The sequence below is a fragment of the Hyperolius riggenbachi genome, chromosome 7 (assembly GCF_040937935.1).
Source record: "Hyperolius riggenbachi isolate aHypRig1 chromosome 7, aHypRig1.pri, whole genome shotgun sequence".
Taxonomy (NCBI): Eukaryota; Metazoa; Chordata; class Amphibia; order Anura; family Hyperoliidae; genus Hyperolius; species Hyperolius riggenbachi.
Window position 1 is genome coordinate 209,101,080 of NC_090652.1, and position 21,554 is coordinate 209,122,633.

At 41.5% G+C, this 21,554-nt stretch overlaps 1 protein-coding gene across 7 annotated transcripts in view; it reads right to left on the minus strand.

Moving 5' to 3' along the window:
* Positions 1–21,554, minus strand: part of SATB2 (SATB homeobox 2) — a 367,270-nt gene that overhangs the window by 167,335 nt on the left and 178,381 nt on the right. For all 7 annotated transcript variants that reach the window (XM_068245088.1, XM_068245087.1, XM_068245086.1 and 4 more), the window contains one exon: positions 20,209–20,332. In XM_068245088.1, coding sequence (XP_068101189.1) covers positions 20,209–20,332 — 124 coding nt within the window. The remainder of the gene's footprint in view (positions 1–20,208; positions 20,333–21,554) is intronic.

Here is a 21,554-nt window from a genome sequence, read left to right on the forward strand (position 1 = left end):
CTATACATGTCGTTTTAGGGTCTATGAGGGAAAAGACTCAAAATTGGAGCCGGTCGGATGCCCTGACTACCTGGGGAGCAGTGGAAAGGTTGTGTGGGACTTGGTGTCACCCTTGTTCCAGAAGGGGTACCATCTTTTTGTGGACAATTATTACACAAGTGTGGCCCTCTTTCAGCACTTAAAGTTAGAAGGAATCCGATGCTGTGGCACTGCGCGGCCTAGTCGCCAGGGCTTCCCCCAACGGCTCGTTACCACCAGACTTTTACGGGGGCAGAGGGTCGCCTTGCGTACTGAAGACCTGCTCGCGGTGAAATGGAGGGACAAGAGGGACGTTTACTTTCTGTCCACCATTCACACAGACACGACAGTCCAAATTCAACGGGCAACTGCGGTCATTGAAAAGCCCCTTGTCGTCCACGAATATAATGTCAACATGGGAGGGGTGGACTTCAATGACCAGAGGTTAGCGCCCTATTTAGTTACCCGGAAAACAAGACGCTGGTATAAGAAAGTGTCTTTTTATCTGATTCAATTGGCAGTTTACAACAGCTTTGTTCTCTACAGTAAGGCTGGGAGAACTGGATCTTTCCTCCAATTTCAGGAAGAGATCATTATGGACATCCTGTATCCAGGAGGTGCCAGGCCCCCCCCCCCCCCCCCCAGATGCAACTAGCCGACTGCATGGAAGGCATTACGCCTATCAGCTTCCGTGTGCCCCAGGTCAACGCATCCGAAGAAAACGTTGCCGTGTCTGCAGCAGGGCTGGAACAAGGAGTGACACCGTTTATTATTGTCCCCGCTGTCCTGACCAGCCTGGTCTATGCGTAGGGCCGTGTTTTGAGAGGTACCACGAGCAGGTACACTATTAGAACCTAGGGAACTCCAGACACAGGAGTAGGCACACACTCAGTGGTCTTTCGCACATTGTCGCAGGGAGAGGAGAGGTAAGCTTGAAGACCAAACGGGTAAGCATAAAAATGGGAAGAAGGATCGGTTTCCATGCTTGATATTGCTGATCTGTCCTGGGTTGGCGATATAAGACGGCATGTTTGAATTTCCCTTGAGTGTGGACACCCCCGGTTTATATGTGATTTGGGCCTATGATGATGCTTTAATGCCACACAGAGTCATCTCTATTGGCAGGCATATTGCTGTATCCTACAGGCATAATGCTGTATACTAAAGTTCTGAGGCCCAGTCACATAAGTTGGTGGCTCACCCTGAGTGCAGGGTGGCACGGGGTGTCTCTCTCCTGAGGTTATCACTGCCATTGATGTGGAGGAAGATCTGCCATTGATGTGGAGCAAGGTATGTTTGCCGTTCATTTTTCCTTTCAGCCCAGAGTGCATTACTTGTATACCCAATATAAGGAGTATAGCAGAAACTCCTAATACTGGCCATACATGTAATGATTGCAGAGACCCTAAAATGCCAGGACAGACTCCACAAATGACCCCATTTTGGAAAGAGGACACCCTAAAGTATTATGTGAGGTGCACGGTGAGTTCATAAAAGATTTTAGTTTTTGTCACAAGTTAGCAGAATTTTTTTTTTTATTTTTTTTTAACAAAGTGTCATTTTCCGTTAACTTGTGACAAAAAATAAAATTTTCAATGACCTCACCATTCCCCTCATGGAATACCTTGTTGTGTATTCTTTCCAAAATGGAGTCATTTGTGGGGTTTGTTAACTGTCCTGGCAAGTGGGCGGGGTGCTAAATTTTGAGCACCCCTGTAAAGCCTAAAGGTACTCATTGGACTCTGGACCCCTTAGCGCAGTTAGGGTGCAAAAAGGTGCCACACATGTGGTATCGCCGTACTCGGGAGAAGTAGTACAATGTGTTTTGGGGTGTATTTTTACATATACCCATACTGGGTGGGAGAAATACCTCTGTAAATGACAATCTTTTGATTTTTTTACACACAATTGTCCATTTACAGAGTTATTTCTCCCACCCAGCATGGGTATGTGTAAAAATACACCCCAAAACACATTGTACTACTTCTCCCGAGTACGGCGATACCACATGTGTGGCACTTTTTTGCACCCTAACTGCGCTAAAGGGCCCAAAGTCCAATGAGTACCTTTAGGATTTCACAGGTCATTTTGCGGAATTTGATTTCCAGACTCCTCCTCACGGTTTAGGGCCCCTAAAATGCCAGGGCAGTATAGGAACCCCACAAATGACCCCATTTTAGAAAGAAGACACCCTAAGGTATTCCGTTAGGAGTATGGTGAGTTCATAGAAGATTTTATTTTTTGTCACAAGTTAGCGGAAAATTGATTTGTATTGTTTTTTTCACAAAGTGTCATTTTCCGCTAACTTGTGACAAAAAATAAAATCTTCTATGAACTCACCATACTCCTAACGGAATACCTTGGGGTGTCTTCTTTCTAAAATGGGGTCATTTGTGGGGTTCCTATACTGCCCTGGCATTTTAGGGGCCCTAAACCGTGAGGAGTAGTCTGGAAATCAAATTCCGCAAAATGACCTGTGAAAGCCTAAAGGTGCTCATTGGACTTTGGGCCCTTTAGCGCAGTTAGGGTGCAAAAAAGTGCCACACATGTGGTATTGCCGTACTCGGGAGAAGTAGTACAATGTGTTTTGGGGTGTATTTTTACACATACCCATGCTGGGTGGGAGAAATACCTCTGCAAATGACAATCTTTTGATTTTTTTACACACAATTGTCCATTTACAGAGATATTTCTCCCACCCAGCATGGGTATGTGTAAAAATTCACCCCAAAACACATTGTACTACTTCTCCCGAGTACGGTGATACCACATGTGTGGCACTTTTTTGCACCCTAACTGCGCTAAAGGGCCCAAAGTCCAATGAGCACCTTTAGGCTTTCACAGGTCATTTTGCGGAATTTGATTTCCAGACTACTCCTCACGGTTTAGGGCCCCTAAAATGCCAGGGCAGTATAGGAACCCCACAAATGACCCCATTTTAGAAAGAAGACACCCCAAGGTATTCCGTTAGGAGTATGGTGAGTTCATAGAAGATTTTATTTTTTGTCAAAAGTTAGCGGAAAATTGATTTGTATTGTTTTTTTCACAAAGTGTCATTTTCCGCTAACTTGTGACAAAAAATAAAATCTTCTATGAACTCACCATACTCCTAACGGAATACCTTGGGGTGTCTTCTTTCTAAAATGGGGTCATTTGTGGGGTTCCTATACTGCCCTGGCATTTTAGGGGCCCTAAACCGTGAGGAGTAGTCTGGAAATCAAATTCCGCAAAATGACCTGTGAAAGCCTAAAGGTGCTCATTGGACTTTGGACCCTTTAGCGCAGTTAGGGTGCAAAAAAGTGCCACACATGTGGTATTGCCGTACTCGGGAGAAGTAGTACAATGTGTTTTGGGGTGTATTTTTACACATACCCATGCTGGGTGGGAGAAATACCTCTGCAAATGACAATCTTTTGATTTTTTTACACACAATTGTCCATTTACAGAGATATTTCTCCCACCCAGCATGGGTATGTGTAAAAATTCACCCCAAAACACATTGTACTACTTCTCCCGAGTACGGCGATACCACATGTGTGGCACTTTTTTGCACCCTAACTGCGCTAAAGGGCCCAAAGTCCAATGAGCACCTTTAGGCTTTCACAGGTCATTTTGCGGAATTTGATTTCCAGACTACTCCTCACGGTTTAGGGCCCCTAAAATGCCAGGGCAGTATAGGAACCCCACAAATGACCCCATTTTAGAAAGAAGACACCCCAAGGTATTCCGTTAGGAGTATGGTGAGTTCATAGAAGATTTTATTTTTTGTCAAAAGTTAGTGGAAAATGACACTTTGTGAAAAAAACAATAAAAATCAATTTTCCGCTAACTTTTGACAAAAAATAAAATCTTCTATGAACTCGCTATGCTACTAACGGAATACATTGGGGTGTCTTCTTTCTAAAATGGGGTCATTTGTGGGGTTCCTATACTGCCCTGGCATTTTAGGGGCCCTAAACCGTGAGGAGTAGTCTGGAAATCAAATTCCGCAAAATGACCTGTGAAATCCTAAAGGTACTCATTGGACTTTGGGCCCTTTAGCGCAGTTAGGGTGCAAAAAAGTGCCACACATGTGGTATCGCCGTACTCAGGAGAAGTAGTACAATGTGTTTTGGGGTGTATTTTTACACATACCCATGCTGGGTGGGAGAAATAACTCTGTAAATGGACAATTGTGTGTAAAAAAAATTAACAAATTGTCATTTACAGAGATATTTCTCCCACCCAGCATGGGTATGTGTAAAAATACACCCCAAAACACATTATACTAATTCTCCTGAGTACGGCAATACCACATGTGTGGCACTTTTTTGCAGCCTAACTGCGCTAAGGGGTCCAAAGTCCAATGAGCACCTTTAGGCTTTACAGGGGTGCTTACAATTTAGCACCCCCCAAAATGTCAGGACAGTAAACACACCCCACAAATGACCCCATTTTGGAAAGTAGACCCTTCAAGGTATTCAGAGAGGGGCATGGTGAGTCCGTGGCAGATTTCATTTTTTTTTGGTGCAAGTTAGAAGAAATGGAAACTTTTTTTTTTTTTTTTTTCGTGTCACAAAGTGTCATTTTCCGCTTACTTGTGACAAAAATTAATATCTTCTATGAACTCACTATGCCTCTCAGTGAATACTTTGGGATGTCTTCTTTCCAAAATGGGGTCATTTGGGGGGTATTTATACTATCCTGGAATTCTAGCCCCTCATGAAACATGACAGGGGGTCAGAAAAGTCAGAGATGCTTGAAAATGGGAAAATTCACTTTTTGCACCATAGTTTGTAAACGCTATAACTTTTACCCAAACCAATAAATATACGCTGAATGGGGTTTTTTTTTATCAAAAACATGTTTGTCCACATTTTTCGCGCTGCATGTATACAGAAATTTTACTTTATTTGAAAACTGTCAGCACAGAAAGTTAAAAAAATCATTTTTTTGCCAAAATTCATGTCTTTTTTGCTGAATATAATAAAAAGTAAAAATCGCAGGAGCAATTAAATAGCACCAAAAGAAAGCTTTATTAGTGACAAGAAAAGGAGCCAAAATTCATTTAGGTGGTAGGTTGTATGAGCGAGCAATAAACCGTGAAAGCTGCAGTGGTCTGAATGGAAAAAAAGTGGCCGGTCCTTAAGGGGTAGAAAGCCCTAGGTCCTCAAGTGGTTAATATAAATATTTTAAGTCAAAATGATGAAATACTTTTAATCAAAATACAAGATTTGTTTTGGGCCCATTCAACAGAATGTATTCTATAACATGACATTTTTTGAGGACAAAACAACATGGTAGCAGATGACGTTTAATTATAGTGTACAGCAACAGAATGTACAAAAATAACATTTTTACGATAAAAATCCTTTAGCTGGGTGTACACATTTAGAAATAGTCACACATACAGGCTTGATTTGGTCTCATTCAGGGTCTTTTGCTAGTTGTATGAAACACAAACTACAAAGTTTTGCTTTACTAACTAAAAGTTAATGTGTTTGTCCACATGAAGTAGAAAATGGGCAACAGCAAGTGTCCATGCTGGTAATTTCATGAAATGTGGTAACAACAGGAAGTGGGCAAGGTTCTCATTCCTCAACTAGTAATCAATTTCCTCTGGTCATCCAATGGTTATCTTCTGACCGAACAGATATTAGATCATCCAGTCTTGTCTGATATTAGATCATCCAGCCTTGTCTGATCACCTGTCAATATAGGTAACCTAGTATAGGTGCAATAGACCATACAAAACTGCTGGAACCTAGAATAACATTGCCATAGACTGATATTCTTGGCTGATCTGGGTTACTACAGTGGTTAAGCTGTTACCATCTAAACAGACAAAATACATATACTAAGCACTCGTTCATGGATAACTATTGTGAAACATGTAAAATACATTCTTACAAAATGTAGATTGCTCCCAGAGTAAAATGCACTATAAATTACTTTTTTCCTAAAGTGAAGTATGGATACAGAGGTATCTAAAAAGTTTAAAACATGAGGAGACAGTGGTGGACTTACCTCCTCAAAGCAGACACAAAAACTGGCAATGTGTTTGTCAAATACAACAAGTTTATTTACATAGTCCGGGGGACAATGCAAGTTATGCAACATGTTTCGCAGTTTTGATCCCGCTTCATCAGGTAATAACAATAGAGCAATAGCATATGTGGTCAGTAGAAGAGCCAGGCACCTCTGTCTGACAAACAGTGGTGCCTGGCTCTTTTACTGACCACATATGCTATTGTAGTAAATACGAAGGAGGCACTCTATTGGCTTCAAAATTGCGTTTTATCAAATCCCGGTAATACACGACATGTTTTAGGACATATCCTCTTCATCAGGTGGATATGCCCTGAAACATGTTGTGTATTACTGGGATTTGATAAAACGCAAGTTTGAAGCCAATTGAGTGCCTCCTTCGTATTTACTACATTGAACCGTGTGTGGAGTGGTGACCCACAGAGGGATTGTGCACCGGCGACATAAAACTGACTAGGTCTATTCCACAAGTATTCGCTGTAGTTTGCTTGTTGTGGCACATATGCAATTGTTCCAGTGTTATTGCCTGAGGAAGCGGGATCAAACCTGCAAAACGCATTGCATTGTCCCCTGGAGTATGTAAATAAACTTGTTGTATTTGACAAACACATTGGCAATTTCTGCGTCTGCTTGGAGGAGGTAAGTCCATCACTGCCTCCTCAAGTTTTAAACTTTTTAGATAATGTTATCCTTTTGGTGCCTCTGTATCCATACTACGCTATATCAAGTCCACCCCTGGTGGAGGGGTGTTACCCCCTTTTTTTTCTCATCTACGGAGAGCTACTTCTTAATCCTGAGTGGGGTCAGGTCTAATCTCTCCACCTACCTGTACAGTGGTTGACTTTGAGGTAACCCTGCTTTGTGAGTGTAGCTTACTACTCTATCATACTTCATTTCAACTACCAGTACATACTACACTATATTTGGCTCTTGGTGTCTCTACTCTGTGTATTTTTTTTCCTATTTTGCTCTCACTTACAGTAGGTAGCAAAATCTGACATATCTGACAGGTTCTGGACTGTACATCTGTAACATACAGTATGTTATTACATTATCTGTCATGTAACCGCAGTAACTTTGCTACTTTTCTCCTCTAACTTTAACAGGGGTATGTGGGGGACGGGCTGGAGTTGTACTTTGTACTGGTTGAACTCGATGGGCGTATGTCTTTTTTCAACCAAAATAACTATGTAACTATGTAACATCGATTTTCTCAAAAACTATAAGGTCTTTTTGAAAAAAGTTTTTTCCTCTTGTTCCCACTGTCCTCCTTAACATACCCTGCAAATTAGCATTTTCTGCATTTGTGGGCTTTGCTATTAACCACTAAATTTCCCACACTCAGAACAAGAACTTTAAAATCGATTTTCTTAAAAGATATGTCTTTTTGAAAAAATTAACCGCTAAAGTCGGTGGCCATTTGCCTGCCATTTAAAGCAACTCAGAGCCGAGTAAATATAATAGATTTATACATACCTGGGGCTTCCTCCAGCCCCATCCGCATGGATCGCTCCCACGCCGCTGTCCGCTGCCTTCTCTGTCGCCGGTACCGGGTCTCATAACTTCGGCCAGTCACGGAAAGTTTTACGCATGTGCAGGGACTCCCTCCATCTCGCCGACACCTGCCTTACGCATGCACCTGCGCAGTATGGAGGGAGCGCACTGCACTTGCGTCAACTGGCCCTGACTGGCCGAAGCTATGAGACCCGGTACCGACGATAGAGATGTCGGAGGACGGCAGCGTGGGAGTGATCCATGAGGATGGGGCTGGAGGAAGCCCCAGGTATGTATAAATCTATTAATTTACTCGGCTCTGAGTCTCTTTAAGTCTATGGAGCTCGCCGCGAATGGCTGGTTCACGAACATCTGTGGTAAATTCGCGAAAATTTGATGTTTGCTACATCACTACACACAAGCGCCGCTCCATCATCCCTCCGCCCTCCTGCATAGCAACAGAACGCGTTGTGAGCTATATGACTGACACGCATCTGTAGAGGCCGGCATAGCGATGTCATCCAAGGGGATCGGATACCAATCCCAGCCGGGTGACATGAGTCAAAGGTATGTATGCACCTTAAGAGGAGACAGACGACATAATTGCTGAGATGTATAGTATTACACTCTCTCTGTGAATGGAAACAATTTAGCAGAAAGGAGATGATACCTAGTCCTTTTATGACTTGGCCCTGCTCTCTGTACATGTGTGAAAACAATTCCGTGTACAGTAACTCTGTTACAAGCTGCAAGTGTTCCCTGCTTCTGTTAAGTGGAGTTCATTACAATCACAGCTACAGGCTCCACTCGGCAGATGTCTTTAGCTGGGCCCACTAGGGAAAAGATGGAACAGCCTGTGCAGAGGTCACCTTGCAATATTCTCAGATATTAAGTCAGATTTCTACAGCAGATAGGAATGTAAATATTAATATATGCATTACACTGCATTCTGACAACCAACGGCTTCAGCCCTGAAAAAAACATGAGTGCAGTCACAGACTTTCCAATGCCTCTGACAGCAATAAAGACAGCTTCCTTTTTTCCATCTATCCTTATACCATGTAGTAAAGCTGTCCGTGGTTTTTGTTTGTGAACTCCAGATAAAACACCTAATCCAACTGTAAATATACATTGGGTTTAACTGGGTCTCCTTGTTGTTTCTTAGGGGCTCATTTCCACAGATGTAAAATTCACAGCGGTTCCCCGCATGAGATTCAGATGGGGAAATGCAGCTTATTGAAATCAATAGGCTGCTGTCCAAATCACATGTGGGGGAAAAACAGACAGCATGCTCCATAATTGTGCATCATGCATGCGATTCCCCCTAGCTGTGAATGGCATGGCCAGAGGGAATCACATGCATACACGCATTGAAAAAAGTGCCAGTGTGCGGTTCGCAGAAACACGCCGGGCACTTGTGAAAATGGGCACTAAATATCAGAAGAAGTTTTCTTATGTTGCCACCCTGAGTTTAGGCATTCTGTACATAATTATTCATTCATTACCTTCTTATTGCACCTAGTGCACTATATCCATGCCCTAGGAAACTTCATCTGAATTCTGAAGTCCCAGGGACGTAGATACTTGTCCTCTCCTGTGGGCGGCCGCCGCTCACTCCCATGCAAGCTTCCGCGCTGGTACTTGTGGCCACCTGTTAGATGGAAGATGAATGAATGAATGAATGGGAAAGCAGTTCCCATTCATTAATCTAAGTCCCCGTGCCAATGATTGCCGGCATCAATGAGATGCCTGCGTCAACGTATCTTCCGAAGTAACATGTCCACACATTAATTACTATTCCTCTACTTATAGTATGCAAATAGGAAATAATGCACAAGGACATCTTGTGGCCAAATAGTACAATTACACCTAAATACATTTGTTTTAACAAAAATACCCACACTTACATTTAAAATAAACCCCTTCCCTCCTACACTCTCCCATAGTTCCCAAACAATTGTTTGGGTTTTTATGCATAAAAAAGACATTTAAAGAAAATACATAAAAAGTTACCTTGGGGACTGAACTTTTTTTTATATGTACCGGGTAGGTCAAGAGGGTATATTACTGTTATTTTTTTATTTATGGGCTTGTAGTTAGTGACGGACCCAAAACTGAGAAAATGCACCTTCATTTCCAAATAAAATATTGGCAACATACATTGTACTAGGGAAATATTTTAAACATTGCAATAAGTGGAACAAAGAAAATGTGTGGGTTTTATCCACAGTAAAATGTTTTATTTTAAAACTATAATGGTCAAAAACTAAGAAATAATGATTTTTTTCCAATTTTTTGTGGATAACCGACAGATTGATTAACTGGCTTCCCCCAAAATTGGCCTTAGATTGTGATGGACATATAATTATGGTAGAGAATAGACTATAAGGCAGTTGGGACAGTTTGTGGCAAAACTATATACTCTGTAATGCGCTGTGGACCATCTCAGTGCTATAACAAAGAAATAAATAAAAATTGTGCTCTATAAATTCCTAATGATGACTAAAGGTAGCCATTAATAATCTAATTTCTAGGGAAAAATCGTTCAAGCGATCAGATAATTCTGATCGAAAGTGAAATATTTTAATACATCATTCACACATCAACAAACCAATCTTTGCTTCCTATCTATCACAACCAACAAGAAAATCCAAATTTTGGTTTGATGAAAATCCATTCGGACGACTGTTTTTGTTTTGTTTTTGTAATCATTCGTAGTCGATTGTGCCCATCAAGGGAGATTATTTACAAACAATCTGATCACATCCGATCAGAATTATCTAATGATTTTTTATCGATTTTTCGCTAGAAATTGTACCGTTATTGGCCACCTTAAGTTCTGCAATCTCAGTTGCAGATAAAAATTGACCACGCATAAGTTACCTACAAACAGAAGACACCGCAAGAATGCAGCAGCAATATTCTCAGCAGATAGGAATGTAAATATTAATACATGCATTAGTCTGCACTCTAACAACCAACGGTTTCAGCACTGAAAAAAACATGAGCACAGTCACAGATTTTGACAGCAATAAAACCCCTAATGGTGCCCATACACGATACAATAAAAATGTTCGATTTTCCCATTTTTTTTTCAATCTAACTGATCGAATTGAATGAAAGTAGAAAATATTTTTTTTTTTATCAAGAAATTCGAACAATTATCCCATTTTTTTGAAAAAAATCTGATCGGACATGATGGAAAAATCTTTATATTCGATCTAACGGAATAATCTAAATAAATTATCTAATCGAAAAAAAATGAAAAATTGTACCATGTATGGCCACCATTACCGTCTGACATTTCCGCTGCAGTCACAACTATTCCTACTTTTGTTTATACACAACTCCAAACACCTGTCCCCTGTATCCTAGTCTTCCAAAGGTTTTATCCGACCTCAGGTGCATAACTAGAAATCATAGGAGCTCCCCAGCAAAACTCTGATACACCACATGGCAAAACTGAAGACATCAGAAAAACAAAAACAAAAGTTTGCTTTCTTAAAACAGAAAGAATTTGCGATAATTCAGGTTGGAGTGAGCTTGAGATGTCTCCCAGGGCATCACTGCTGAATATATGCAAATTAACCATTGTACCCTTAGAAGCTAAACACACCTCCAGAACCGTTGGAATGCAATGATGTGTCATCTTGTTAATTTGTACAGAGCCATAATAATCCAACATGCATACAGACTGTTTTGGATTGTTTGATCCTCATCAGTGCATGGCATGGATTAATTTGGCTCTATGCAGTAGGGCTTGTAACACCGAGAGGTACAGACTAACCAGCAAGCTCATGGTGACCCAGAACTCATTGGAGTGTGTAAGGGACTACAATGGTCCTAAAAGCCCCCTTACTAAGATGTTAAGAAAAACAAAAGTTTTACTTAATTAACTTATAATCCTAATTGTCATGTCATGTTTGCATTGATTCAATAAATTTTTCACCTGCATTTTCTTGCAGATGTTTCCGAACCTTAACCTCCTTGCCGATTATCCCGAGCTCAGCTCGGGGTAACCTGCGCAGGAGGATTTTTCAGGCCCCGCTGGGCCGATTTGCATAATTTTTTTTTGTTACATGCAGCTAGCACTTTGCTAGCTGCTTGTAAAATCCGATCGCAGCTGCTCGCCGCCGATCCGCCGCTATCCGCCGCTCCGCGCCGCCCCCCTCCAGATCCCTTGCGCAGCCTGGCCAATCAGTGCCAGGCAGCGCTGAGGGGTGGATCGGGATTCCCTCTGACGTCCCGACGTCCATGACGTCGGTGACGTCATCCCGCCCCGTCGCCATGGAGACCGGGGAAGCCCAGCAGGAAATCCTGTTCTGAACGGGATTTCCTGCTTACTCTAATCGGCGAAGGCGATGGGAGTGGGTGGGGGGATGCCGCTGCTGAGCGGCTATCATGTAGCAAGCCCTGGGCTCGCTACATGATAAAAAATAAAATTAAATTAAAAAAAAGTGCAGCGCTGCCCCCTTGCCACCGGGAATTAGACCGGCAAGGGGGTTAATAACAAAATATTTTTCAGTTTCCAGGACTCACAAAAAAGTACTAAAAAAAGTCCAAGTTAAACTTTTACTCATTGCATAATTGTGTTCCTTACATATAGTTTATAGGGCATTCCTCAAGCCAAATACTTTTTTTGTTTTGTTTTAATACTCTAATTCCCTATAAACTAAACAAGCCTCGCCCACAGCTTTTTCAGAGTGCCTTGGCACTGTAGCAAGGGCTTATGGGGAGCTCAGTCTGGGCAGGAGGAGGTTACTAGCCAGAGATTTCAGAGGCAGAGGGGAGGAGGAGAGGGGAGTGAATTTTGCACAGGCTGAGGGCTGGAGATGCTATCAGCTTGCCTGTGTGTAATGATGACAAACAGAACATGGCTGCCCTCATTGTATCACAGGAATAAATAATCATAAACTTTTGCAGCTAGATATGCTGTGTAAACTATCTAAACTTTAGATAAGATATCTAGACAAGTTACTTGTTATAGTTAGTTTTTCATCTCAGATCCGCTTTAAGTGAAATTGAGGATTGCTGTCCTTTTGTGTGTTTTAGCACTTTTTTATACTTGTTGGATGCTTAAAGGGTATTCTGTAGATCATTTGTACCAAGCACTGAGTTTCCGCATATATTTAGTTTAAAGTGGAACTGTAGTGAAAATAATGTAGTGAATAAAATTGCCAAATTTTTTCCAGTATTCAATATTCATTTATAAATGATTTAGTTAGCGTTTGCCCATTGTGAAATTTTTCCTCAACCTGATTTACAATCTGAAATTTATCCCAGGTGGCAACATCTTTAGTCCTGGCAGGTGCATCACTGAGGAATGTTTGTTTCTGAGAATTCAGTGCCTCTTTAAAAGGATTTCTGGCCCATATGTTCATATTCAGCACTGAGTTTCAGCTTACAGTATATTTTAAATAAATGTAACAGGGTCTCTCCATCACCAACTCCCCCTTTGCTTTTCACTAGTGCCCTTTTTGGCAAAAGAACGGGTCCAGTGTAATTGCAGAGAGCTGCCCTAACTGTCACAGGCAAGTAAAGCCTATTGTCTTGCTAAAAACACTTTTTTTTTTTTTTTCATTTTGCCCTAATTTTGTGAAAACTCTATTGTTTTCATGAAAACTTAGGCAAAGCAGAATTGAGCAAGTTTGCTCATCATACTATATTTCTAACCTGCCTGTCACTAAGCCCAGGAGCAAAAATAACAGGCATACGTCAGACAATTCAGCCAAACGGCTTACATGCGGCAAGTGTACTCTCAAGTCTACAGGCAGCTTTGCCTCATGTCGCTAAGCTGCAGTTCAGGGAGAGAGGATACCAACATCTTCAGGCAACTTTTACTTATCAAGCACATTAACTGCCGTTTTAATTGCACCTCATCCGTCACTGCCATATTACAATGTTTGTAAAATAAACAGTATCTCTTACTGAGCACTTGTTTTTATTTCTTCACAACAGGGTTAATGTGCCCTCGACAATCATCTGCAATTTTCCTCAGCAGCAGGACAGGGTTAATCTACTAGTGCCTTGTCCCTGAAGCCCTAGCTCCTACGAGGCAGCTTTCCAACCTGCAGCTGACAATAACATATTAACCTATTGGGACACATAATAACATTTCACACATATGGCAGGGTATTTACCTTTTAAGTGGATTTGCAAAATGAAATTGCCATGTGAGATCTGCACAGGGGCTGTTAACACAAGTGGTGAGAAAGAAATGTCTTCAGGCTGAAGGCACAAGGCACAGCTGAAGTGGTCATTAATGTCTGTCACAGCTGAACTACAAGTCCTAGCATGATCAGTGGCCAGATCAGCAAACTGTAGAAGAAGAAAAAACTCCTTGTCTACCCTCTCATTGTTTTATTTCTCTTATACATGCAGTCGCAAAGATACAGAGAGCCATTGTCCCCAATGCAAATTTCACACTGTGACATATCTATACAAAACATGCGTGAGGAAAAATGGGCGCAATATGTCGGTAATAAAATATCAGTAATTTTACCAATATTTTATTATTCGCTGTGGTAGAATATCTGCAATTTTACCAATATTGTACTATTTGCTATAATAGAATATTGGTAGTTTTATCAATATTCTGTTATCTGCTTTAGTAGAAAATTTGTAATTTTACCAATATTTTACTATGCTGCCCTGTGGCTCCATTTACACTTAAAGGGAACCTGTAGCGAGGAAAATTATTTAAAATAAACACATGACGTAGCTGCAAATGAATATTACATACTAATATCACAGTCAGTTTCTCTCAGAGGCTCACTTCTTCTTACAGTGATCCCTTCCAGTTCTGACAATATCTTGTCAGAACTGAAATATACCAGTTGCTGTCAGTTATATATCAACAGCTGTCAGTTACAACTGAATGTGCAAGGTAATGTCCATGTTTCCCTATGGCTCAAGTGGGCGATATTACAGTTTAACAGTGTGCTGACCAGGAAGCTGTTATGGGGTAATGGCTATTTTTAAAATGGAGGACGGAGAATTCCATTGATCACAGTGGACAAATGGGACGCAGGAGTGGAGAAAGAGATTGAGTAGTAGACTACACAGGAGGTATGACCTGTGTATGGTTATTTTGACTTTTTATTTTCAGTTCAGGTTCTCTTTAATCAGATGCTCTCAGTTACAACTGAAAGGACAACTGATTTTCAAAGTAATGCCCATGTTTCCCAATGGCTTGGTTCACACTATACACAACTGAAAGATTTTTCATAATGCACTGCTATGGAGAAGAAAAAAAAATGTGTACTACCAACTGATTAAGTGTAAATGGGGCCTAAAGCTCACATGAACTTTCCCCTATTCCTGCGAAACAAGAACCCTCCCCTACCTATGCCTAACAAGAACCCTCCCCTATAAAATCCTAACAAAAACCCTCCCCATTCAATGTCTAACAAGAACCCTCCCCTATCTATGCCTGACAAGAACCATCCCCTATTGATGCCTAACAAAAACCTTCCCCTATTGATGCCTTAGCCTAACAAGAACCCTCCCCTATATATGCCTTACACTACCACTCCCCGCCTACTCCTAACACTAACCACCCCCTACTCACTGTTTTTTGAACTACTGTGCAGTTGGCTGATGGTGTAATGGTTAAGGGCTCTGCCTCTGACACAGGAGACCAGGGTTCGAATCTCGGCTCTGCCTGTTCAGTAAGCCAGCACTAATTCAGTAGGAGACCTTTGGCAAGTCTCCCTTACACTGCTACTGCCAATAGAGCGCGCCCTAGTGGCTGCTGCTCTGCTCTGGCGCTTTGAGTCCGCAAGGAGAAAAGCGCAATATAAATGTTATTTGTCTTGTCTTGTCTTGTTCCCAGTTGGTAGCCACATTTCCTGTGGAGTTCCACTACACTGTAGGGGAACTCTGCTGCTGCTGTTTTTCTTTTGCACCATTCTGCCACCACTATTTTTCGGGCACCCTCCACGTCCAAATTTAGGGTTGTAATGGGTATTTTCATAGGCAACTATGCCCAAATTTCCCTGGCCCTGCTCGTGTCCAATTAGTTTCTCACTGTAAAAACACAGTATATATACAAATCCCATGACACAGAACATCAGGACCTGCTTTCTAAGGACAGCTACAGAATGAGAGTGTGATAATGGTGTAAGCAGGGGATTGGGAATAGTTTGTTAATGATTACTATTATACAAAACCCACATATACAGGTGATAATTACCACTACAGGTCCAATGAAGAGCAGCAGCCCTATGTGGACCCTCTGATCATCTCCATTGCTACAGCTCCAGGCATTTCCTACTGCTATGCCACTGGCTACATGCCCACAGATCAAGAAGGCAATGTTCATGGAAAGCGTAAATCCATTCAAGAAAGCGACAGCATAGCTTTCACTGTGGTTGAAATCCAATACCTTATTACTGTATGGAATTGCTATTACCACATCTTGCAACTATTGTCCAAAACTGCTGTCAGATTCACACTCATTTACATTTACAGGAGCCTATAGGCACAAAAAACAGGCGTCATAACCCGGCAATCAATACAATATGACTTGCAGTGACATCTTTGTTGTTAGGTATCTGATAAACTTGACAGTGCAATGTAAGTAAAGAAATCAGTGAATGGTTTAATGAGCAAAAAGAACAAAAATGGGGTTGGCTGGTATACTTGCAGGGGAAGAGACAACTGAAAATGGCACAGTTACTTAAGATACAGCAAGAATACTTACAGTCTGGGGCGTAATTAGACTTAATAGCCCCCGTCCCCAAGCTAATGAAGAAGGTGGCGGGGCAGTTTTAGTCAGCAAACAGAGGTGTTTTTTTTGCTAATTGGCTACACTGGCGGTTGGAGAGAGGGAGGAGAAGGGGCCCCTAAAGCCTCCAGGCCAACCCGAATGGCTGGGGTTGCCCATACCCATGCTGACAGTGATTTTGTTTTTATTTTACCCATACATATTTACGTCACAATTTTTCAAGCAATTTTGCCCACGGCAGGCGATTTTTTTGTGTGACGAGTGATCATTTTGGCAATTTTGCAACGTGGGTACAAGTGCACAAATTAAGCGAACAATGTTTTGCAACGTGTGGCAACTACAATCATCACGGCAGATCAGATTTGTAAGATTTTCCAATGACTCCTGCGCAAAGTGCTGCACTCGTTTGAACTCTTGTTCACATCCGTCCAGGGGTATTGATGTCTTAGTTTTCAGCAAACTGAGACAGATTAGAGACATTGAAGAACTAAGACTATACGTGGGATCGTTCCTGTCCATTCCCTTATCACTAAAGTACAGTGTGCCCTGCGCACACCATAGCCTCTTTTGCCATCGATGGGTGCTACCACTAGGCAAACTTATCGCGAAACCTGGCCTCATGTACAACTGTTTTGCTGATGACGTCCAGCTATATTTATTCTTCAAAAACCTGGTGAGACAGATCAAACTCCACCAATAATTGAATGACAACTGGCTGATTACAAATGTTAACAAAACTGAAGTTCTTGTCATCGGAGGGCTGGGTCTATTAACAGATTTGTTACCCTCCCAATCATCACCGCTTGGGCAGGAAACACAGATCTACATAAATCTGTCCATTTACACAGCTTGGGTGTTTTAGTAATGGGACGGGAAATTATATTTCAAAAATCAAATTTCTACTGTTAAACCTGTCTACTTGCACCTGCCAAACGTTGTTATTCTTCACATTCAAAGGTTTAATTATACTGTCTGCCAACTCTAAGGTACCGAAAACTGATATAGAGCCTCAAAATGGATGTAAAAACAACCTAATGCTATAGTCTGACTCCATGTAAGAAAATATCTCAAATATCCTTCTAAACCACCTAAGGTCATGATATTTTGAGCAGCTAAAGACCTGTCTCCAACCTTTGCTTTCTGGGGAAAGTTATTGAAAAAGCTGTGCATCTCCAACTTAAAGCCAGGCTCTCAAAGAACAACATCTTTGATCTTCTACAATCTGGCTTCAAGAAGCACCATAGCTGTGAAACAGCCCTTGTCCAGATCTGCAATGATCTTCTCACGGCCAGGGACAGGGGTGAGTGTTCCATCCTGATACTACTTGATCTCATTGGCTTTTGATACAGTTGATCATAAAATCTTGCTTAACAGGCTGCTGTGCTTGCTTAACAGAACTACTGTGGCATCGATTGATGGTTTAGTATTCCAGTGGTTCTCCTCTTACTTGGCTGCCGGAACACAAAGGGAAGTTTTGGGACCTTTCCAGTCCAAACCTGTACCACTAACATATAGTGTACACCAGGGCATACTATCCCCTTTGTTGCTCACAATATACATGCTGCCACTTGGAAAAATTATCCAAAATAGACATATTACTGCTATGCCGATGACACCCAGCTACTGTATATTTATCATTCAAACTCGATGTGACCCCATTCCAAAAATAAACACATGCCGAGCTGAGCTTTAGGAGTGGATGAATGACTACTGGCTTAAACTAAGTGCTGCCCAAACTGTCATTGAAGGTTTGCACCCCTGAGGGTAGGGAACTCAGCCCTTATTAGTTCTAACACTGTACACTGCTTGGGTGTAATGATTGATGGGGAATTAAACTTCAGGAATAAAATTTCAGTTGTAAGGAACATTGTAAAAATGAAGCACCTCATTCATTCAGATCTTTTGAACTTAGTTCATGCCTTCATCACATTACGGCTGGACCATTGCAATGCACTGTATGAAGGCCGTCCAAATAAACCTAATAGACCTGTCCTGCCTGTAGCTAACACAGAATGCTGCCGCAAGGCTTTTACCCCCTTCCTTGAAGGCGCTTGTAGTTTGGCTACTCCTCAGAGAGGCATTTGTCACTGACCTGAAGACGTGGTTATAGGACCGCAAAATGCATTTTTCACCTTGTACTGGGTGAATTAAATTATTTAAATTTGATTGAGGTTTATGTTTGAAGGTATGACCTACTCTTGCCTTCTTTTGAAATGGATTTTGATCTTTTTATTATCGTTGGGTGCCCCTATCCTAGATTTTATAGTTTACACATCTGGTGACTTTTCTTTAAGGTCTTACTTGTGCATAAATTATCCAAAAATATTTTGAGAGTGGCCATTTCCTGGATCCATAAAGGCTGAGTGGGGATGGTACACATGCACACTATGGTTGCTTGCATGCAACCCAGACTTGTGTGTATCTATCCATATTCGATTACCACCCCCTCCCCATTTTTAATGCTTTACTGAAATACTATGATATATTGGGCTCCTATTGTCTGTCTTTTTTCCTGCAATTCTTATTCAGAGAGCTTTATGTGTGCGCTCATACCTGCTCAGCAATGTCTTATAACGGTGTAAGCAATGTATTTACATTGTATAATATACATTTCATCAAAGTACTTGTATCCATAGTTTCAATTCAGTTTCATAAAAACAATATAATAAAGGATATATTATCAGTTTGTAAGAGACAGCGGAGCCGCCACCAGAATGCACGTGGCGGCGGACTCCACGTCTCAAACAGGGACCTCCGCAATCTTGCCGGCGGGTGGAGTAGGGCAGGCGGCGGAGTCCGTGAGCTTGGCGGACTCCACCGCACATTTGCTGCCTGGGGGGTCGCCCGCTCTCTCGCCGGCTCTGAGTCTCCGCATTACGCGCGCACGCGCGAGGAGACAGAAACTTTATTCCTCCAGAAGGGGAGTCAGCTGACCAGGCCGGTCAGCTGACTCCAGCAGTAGTGTGGATTGGCTGGGGCTCTGGGGCACCGCTGAGTAGCTCTCTGGCTACATATAGGACTTGCTGCTCAGTAGCAAGTTGTCTGCTGTCGTGAATACTTCGGTGTAAACGCTCAGACCTTAGCTCAGTCCCTAGGTGTTGATACCAAGGACGTCACACCTCAGTTAGGATTATATTGTATATTTATCTGTGTTTTGACTCTGGCTATCCCTGACTACTCTCTTCTCTTGCCGATCTTGTACCTCTGCCTATCTGATTCAAAGTTGCCTACCCTGCCTGTTTACCGACTCTGAATCAGCCTTCCGTTACTGTACTGTTGCCGTCTTTCTGTTGCCGAACCTCTGCTTGTCTGACCTTTCTCCCTCCAGTGGAACATCTCCCACTGGTGGGCTATCTCTGAGGCTTTCCTCTCCGAGACACCTGCCATAGCAGACGATTACTGCCTGGGCCGAGATTCCTCTCTCTGCCTGGCTTGAGGATCTCACACCCGGGATTCCCATTCAGAGGTAACCACACCTCTGAGGAATTACCGCGTGGTGGATATTTCCACATAACGTGTGTTTTATTACTGTCTCATTGTCAATCATTGTATTTGGCGTCCAGAGGTTAGTTGCACTCGTATTATTGGTGATCCTGCAGATCATTAATAATCGGGTGACATCGGTATTGTTGGCGATACTGCAGATCACCAATAATCGGATTCTCTCTGGTTGCTGACACCAATCATTACACAGTTCATACAATTTAATTTCCCAGCCATAAACATCAATAACAATACTGTCACTTGGTTTGGATGTATTTAGCTTAAATTAAAGTAGTTAATGAAATAAGGGAGAATATTAATTGATATGTGGAGTGGTCAATAGAGGGATGCAACAAAGTTGTAAGCATGGAAATCAATGCATCTTATTAGCTCCTAACAAGTAAAGCAATTAGAATCCATCCTATGAAGTCTTCTGTTCAGAAAACAGCTCCACTGACCTGAGAGAGAGGGCATTCTTTGGCAAGTGTGCTCTGATTCATCTCCTTTAGCAGCATACGTAAGGCATTGCGGACTGTGGCATGGTTCCACTGCTCTGCCGGCAGGTCTTCAAGCTTTGAACAGCTACAGAGAAAAAAACGTTGCTCAGGAAATATCAAATACCCACCAGGGAACATAGTGCCAGACATATAAAACACACTGTTCCTATCCAAAAAGGAAGACAGAATTGTCCATATTATAATTTGATGTAAATCTAAGATACATAGAAAAAGATACATGAAACAAAAACACCACGTATTTGGTGGTAGGGTCCTCACATAGAAACATATTGAAGGGAGATTCATTTATGGGCTCTGCACAGCTCATTAGATCAGTAAGATCATCCAAAATGAAAGTAAAGATTGTATTTTCTAAAGAAGAAGAATCCAAACTATTCCTAACATCGAAACCAAACCAGTTACAACCTTATTTATGAAAATATCTGTCATATCGATCTTGTACAAGATCTATTGGGCCCACCAGTTCCTCTGTTCTCATCCAATATGATTCCCATAATCTGACTGAAAAAATAGGATCATTTCCCAAAAATTGTATTGTTAATGGGCACCTTAAAGAACACTGTTCCGTGGAATTCAGGGATCGCTAAAGGCAGAATGTAGGTACACCTACATAAAAAATGTAGTTTTCTCTTGTTGCAAATACTAAGGAGCCACATCCTCTGCACCAATTTCATTCTTTCCTTTACTGCTTTGTATAGTATTTATATCTTTAGATTTATTTGTAAGATAGCTGCAGCTGGAGAAGAAAGTTTCATAATCATATGAACACCTGTGAAATGAAGTCAAGCCAAAGAAGAAAAGAAACCAAAAAAAGAAAAGAAAAGAAGGAAGAAAGGAAAGGAAAGGAAGAAAGAAAGAAAGAAAGAAAGAGAGAGAGAGAGAGAGAGAGAGAGAGAGAGAGAGAAAGAAAGAAAGAAAGAAAGAAAGAAAGAAAGAAAGAAAGAAAGAAAGAAAGAAAGAAAGAAAGAAAGAAAGAAAGAAAGAAAGAAAGAAAGAAAGAAAGGTAAAAAAGGAAAAAAATAAGAAACATCCTAATACTTAGTCACATCACACAAATCTGAACAAGCTGAACCTATCAACAGTGATCTCCTCAAAACACTGTCACACTGTTCAGTGTTTTCGCGAAGACCATAAAACCTTGTGGCCACACAGTTCCCAATAACTTGTCTGAAATTAATATTATAAAACATGGTTTAAACACTCTTTCTCCTCCAAAATGTTGATACATTAAAGTGAGCCTGAGGTTAAAATAAAGTGATGAGATAAACAATTGTATTTATCCTCCT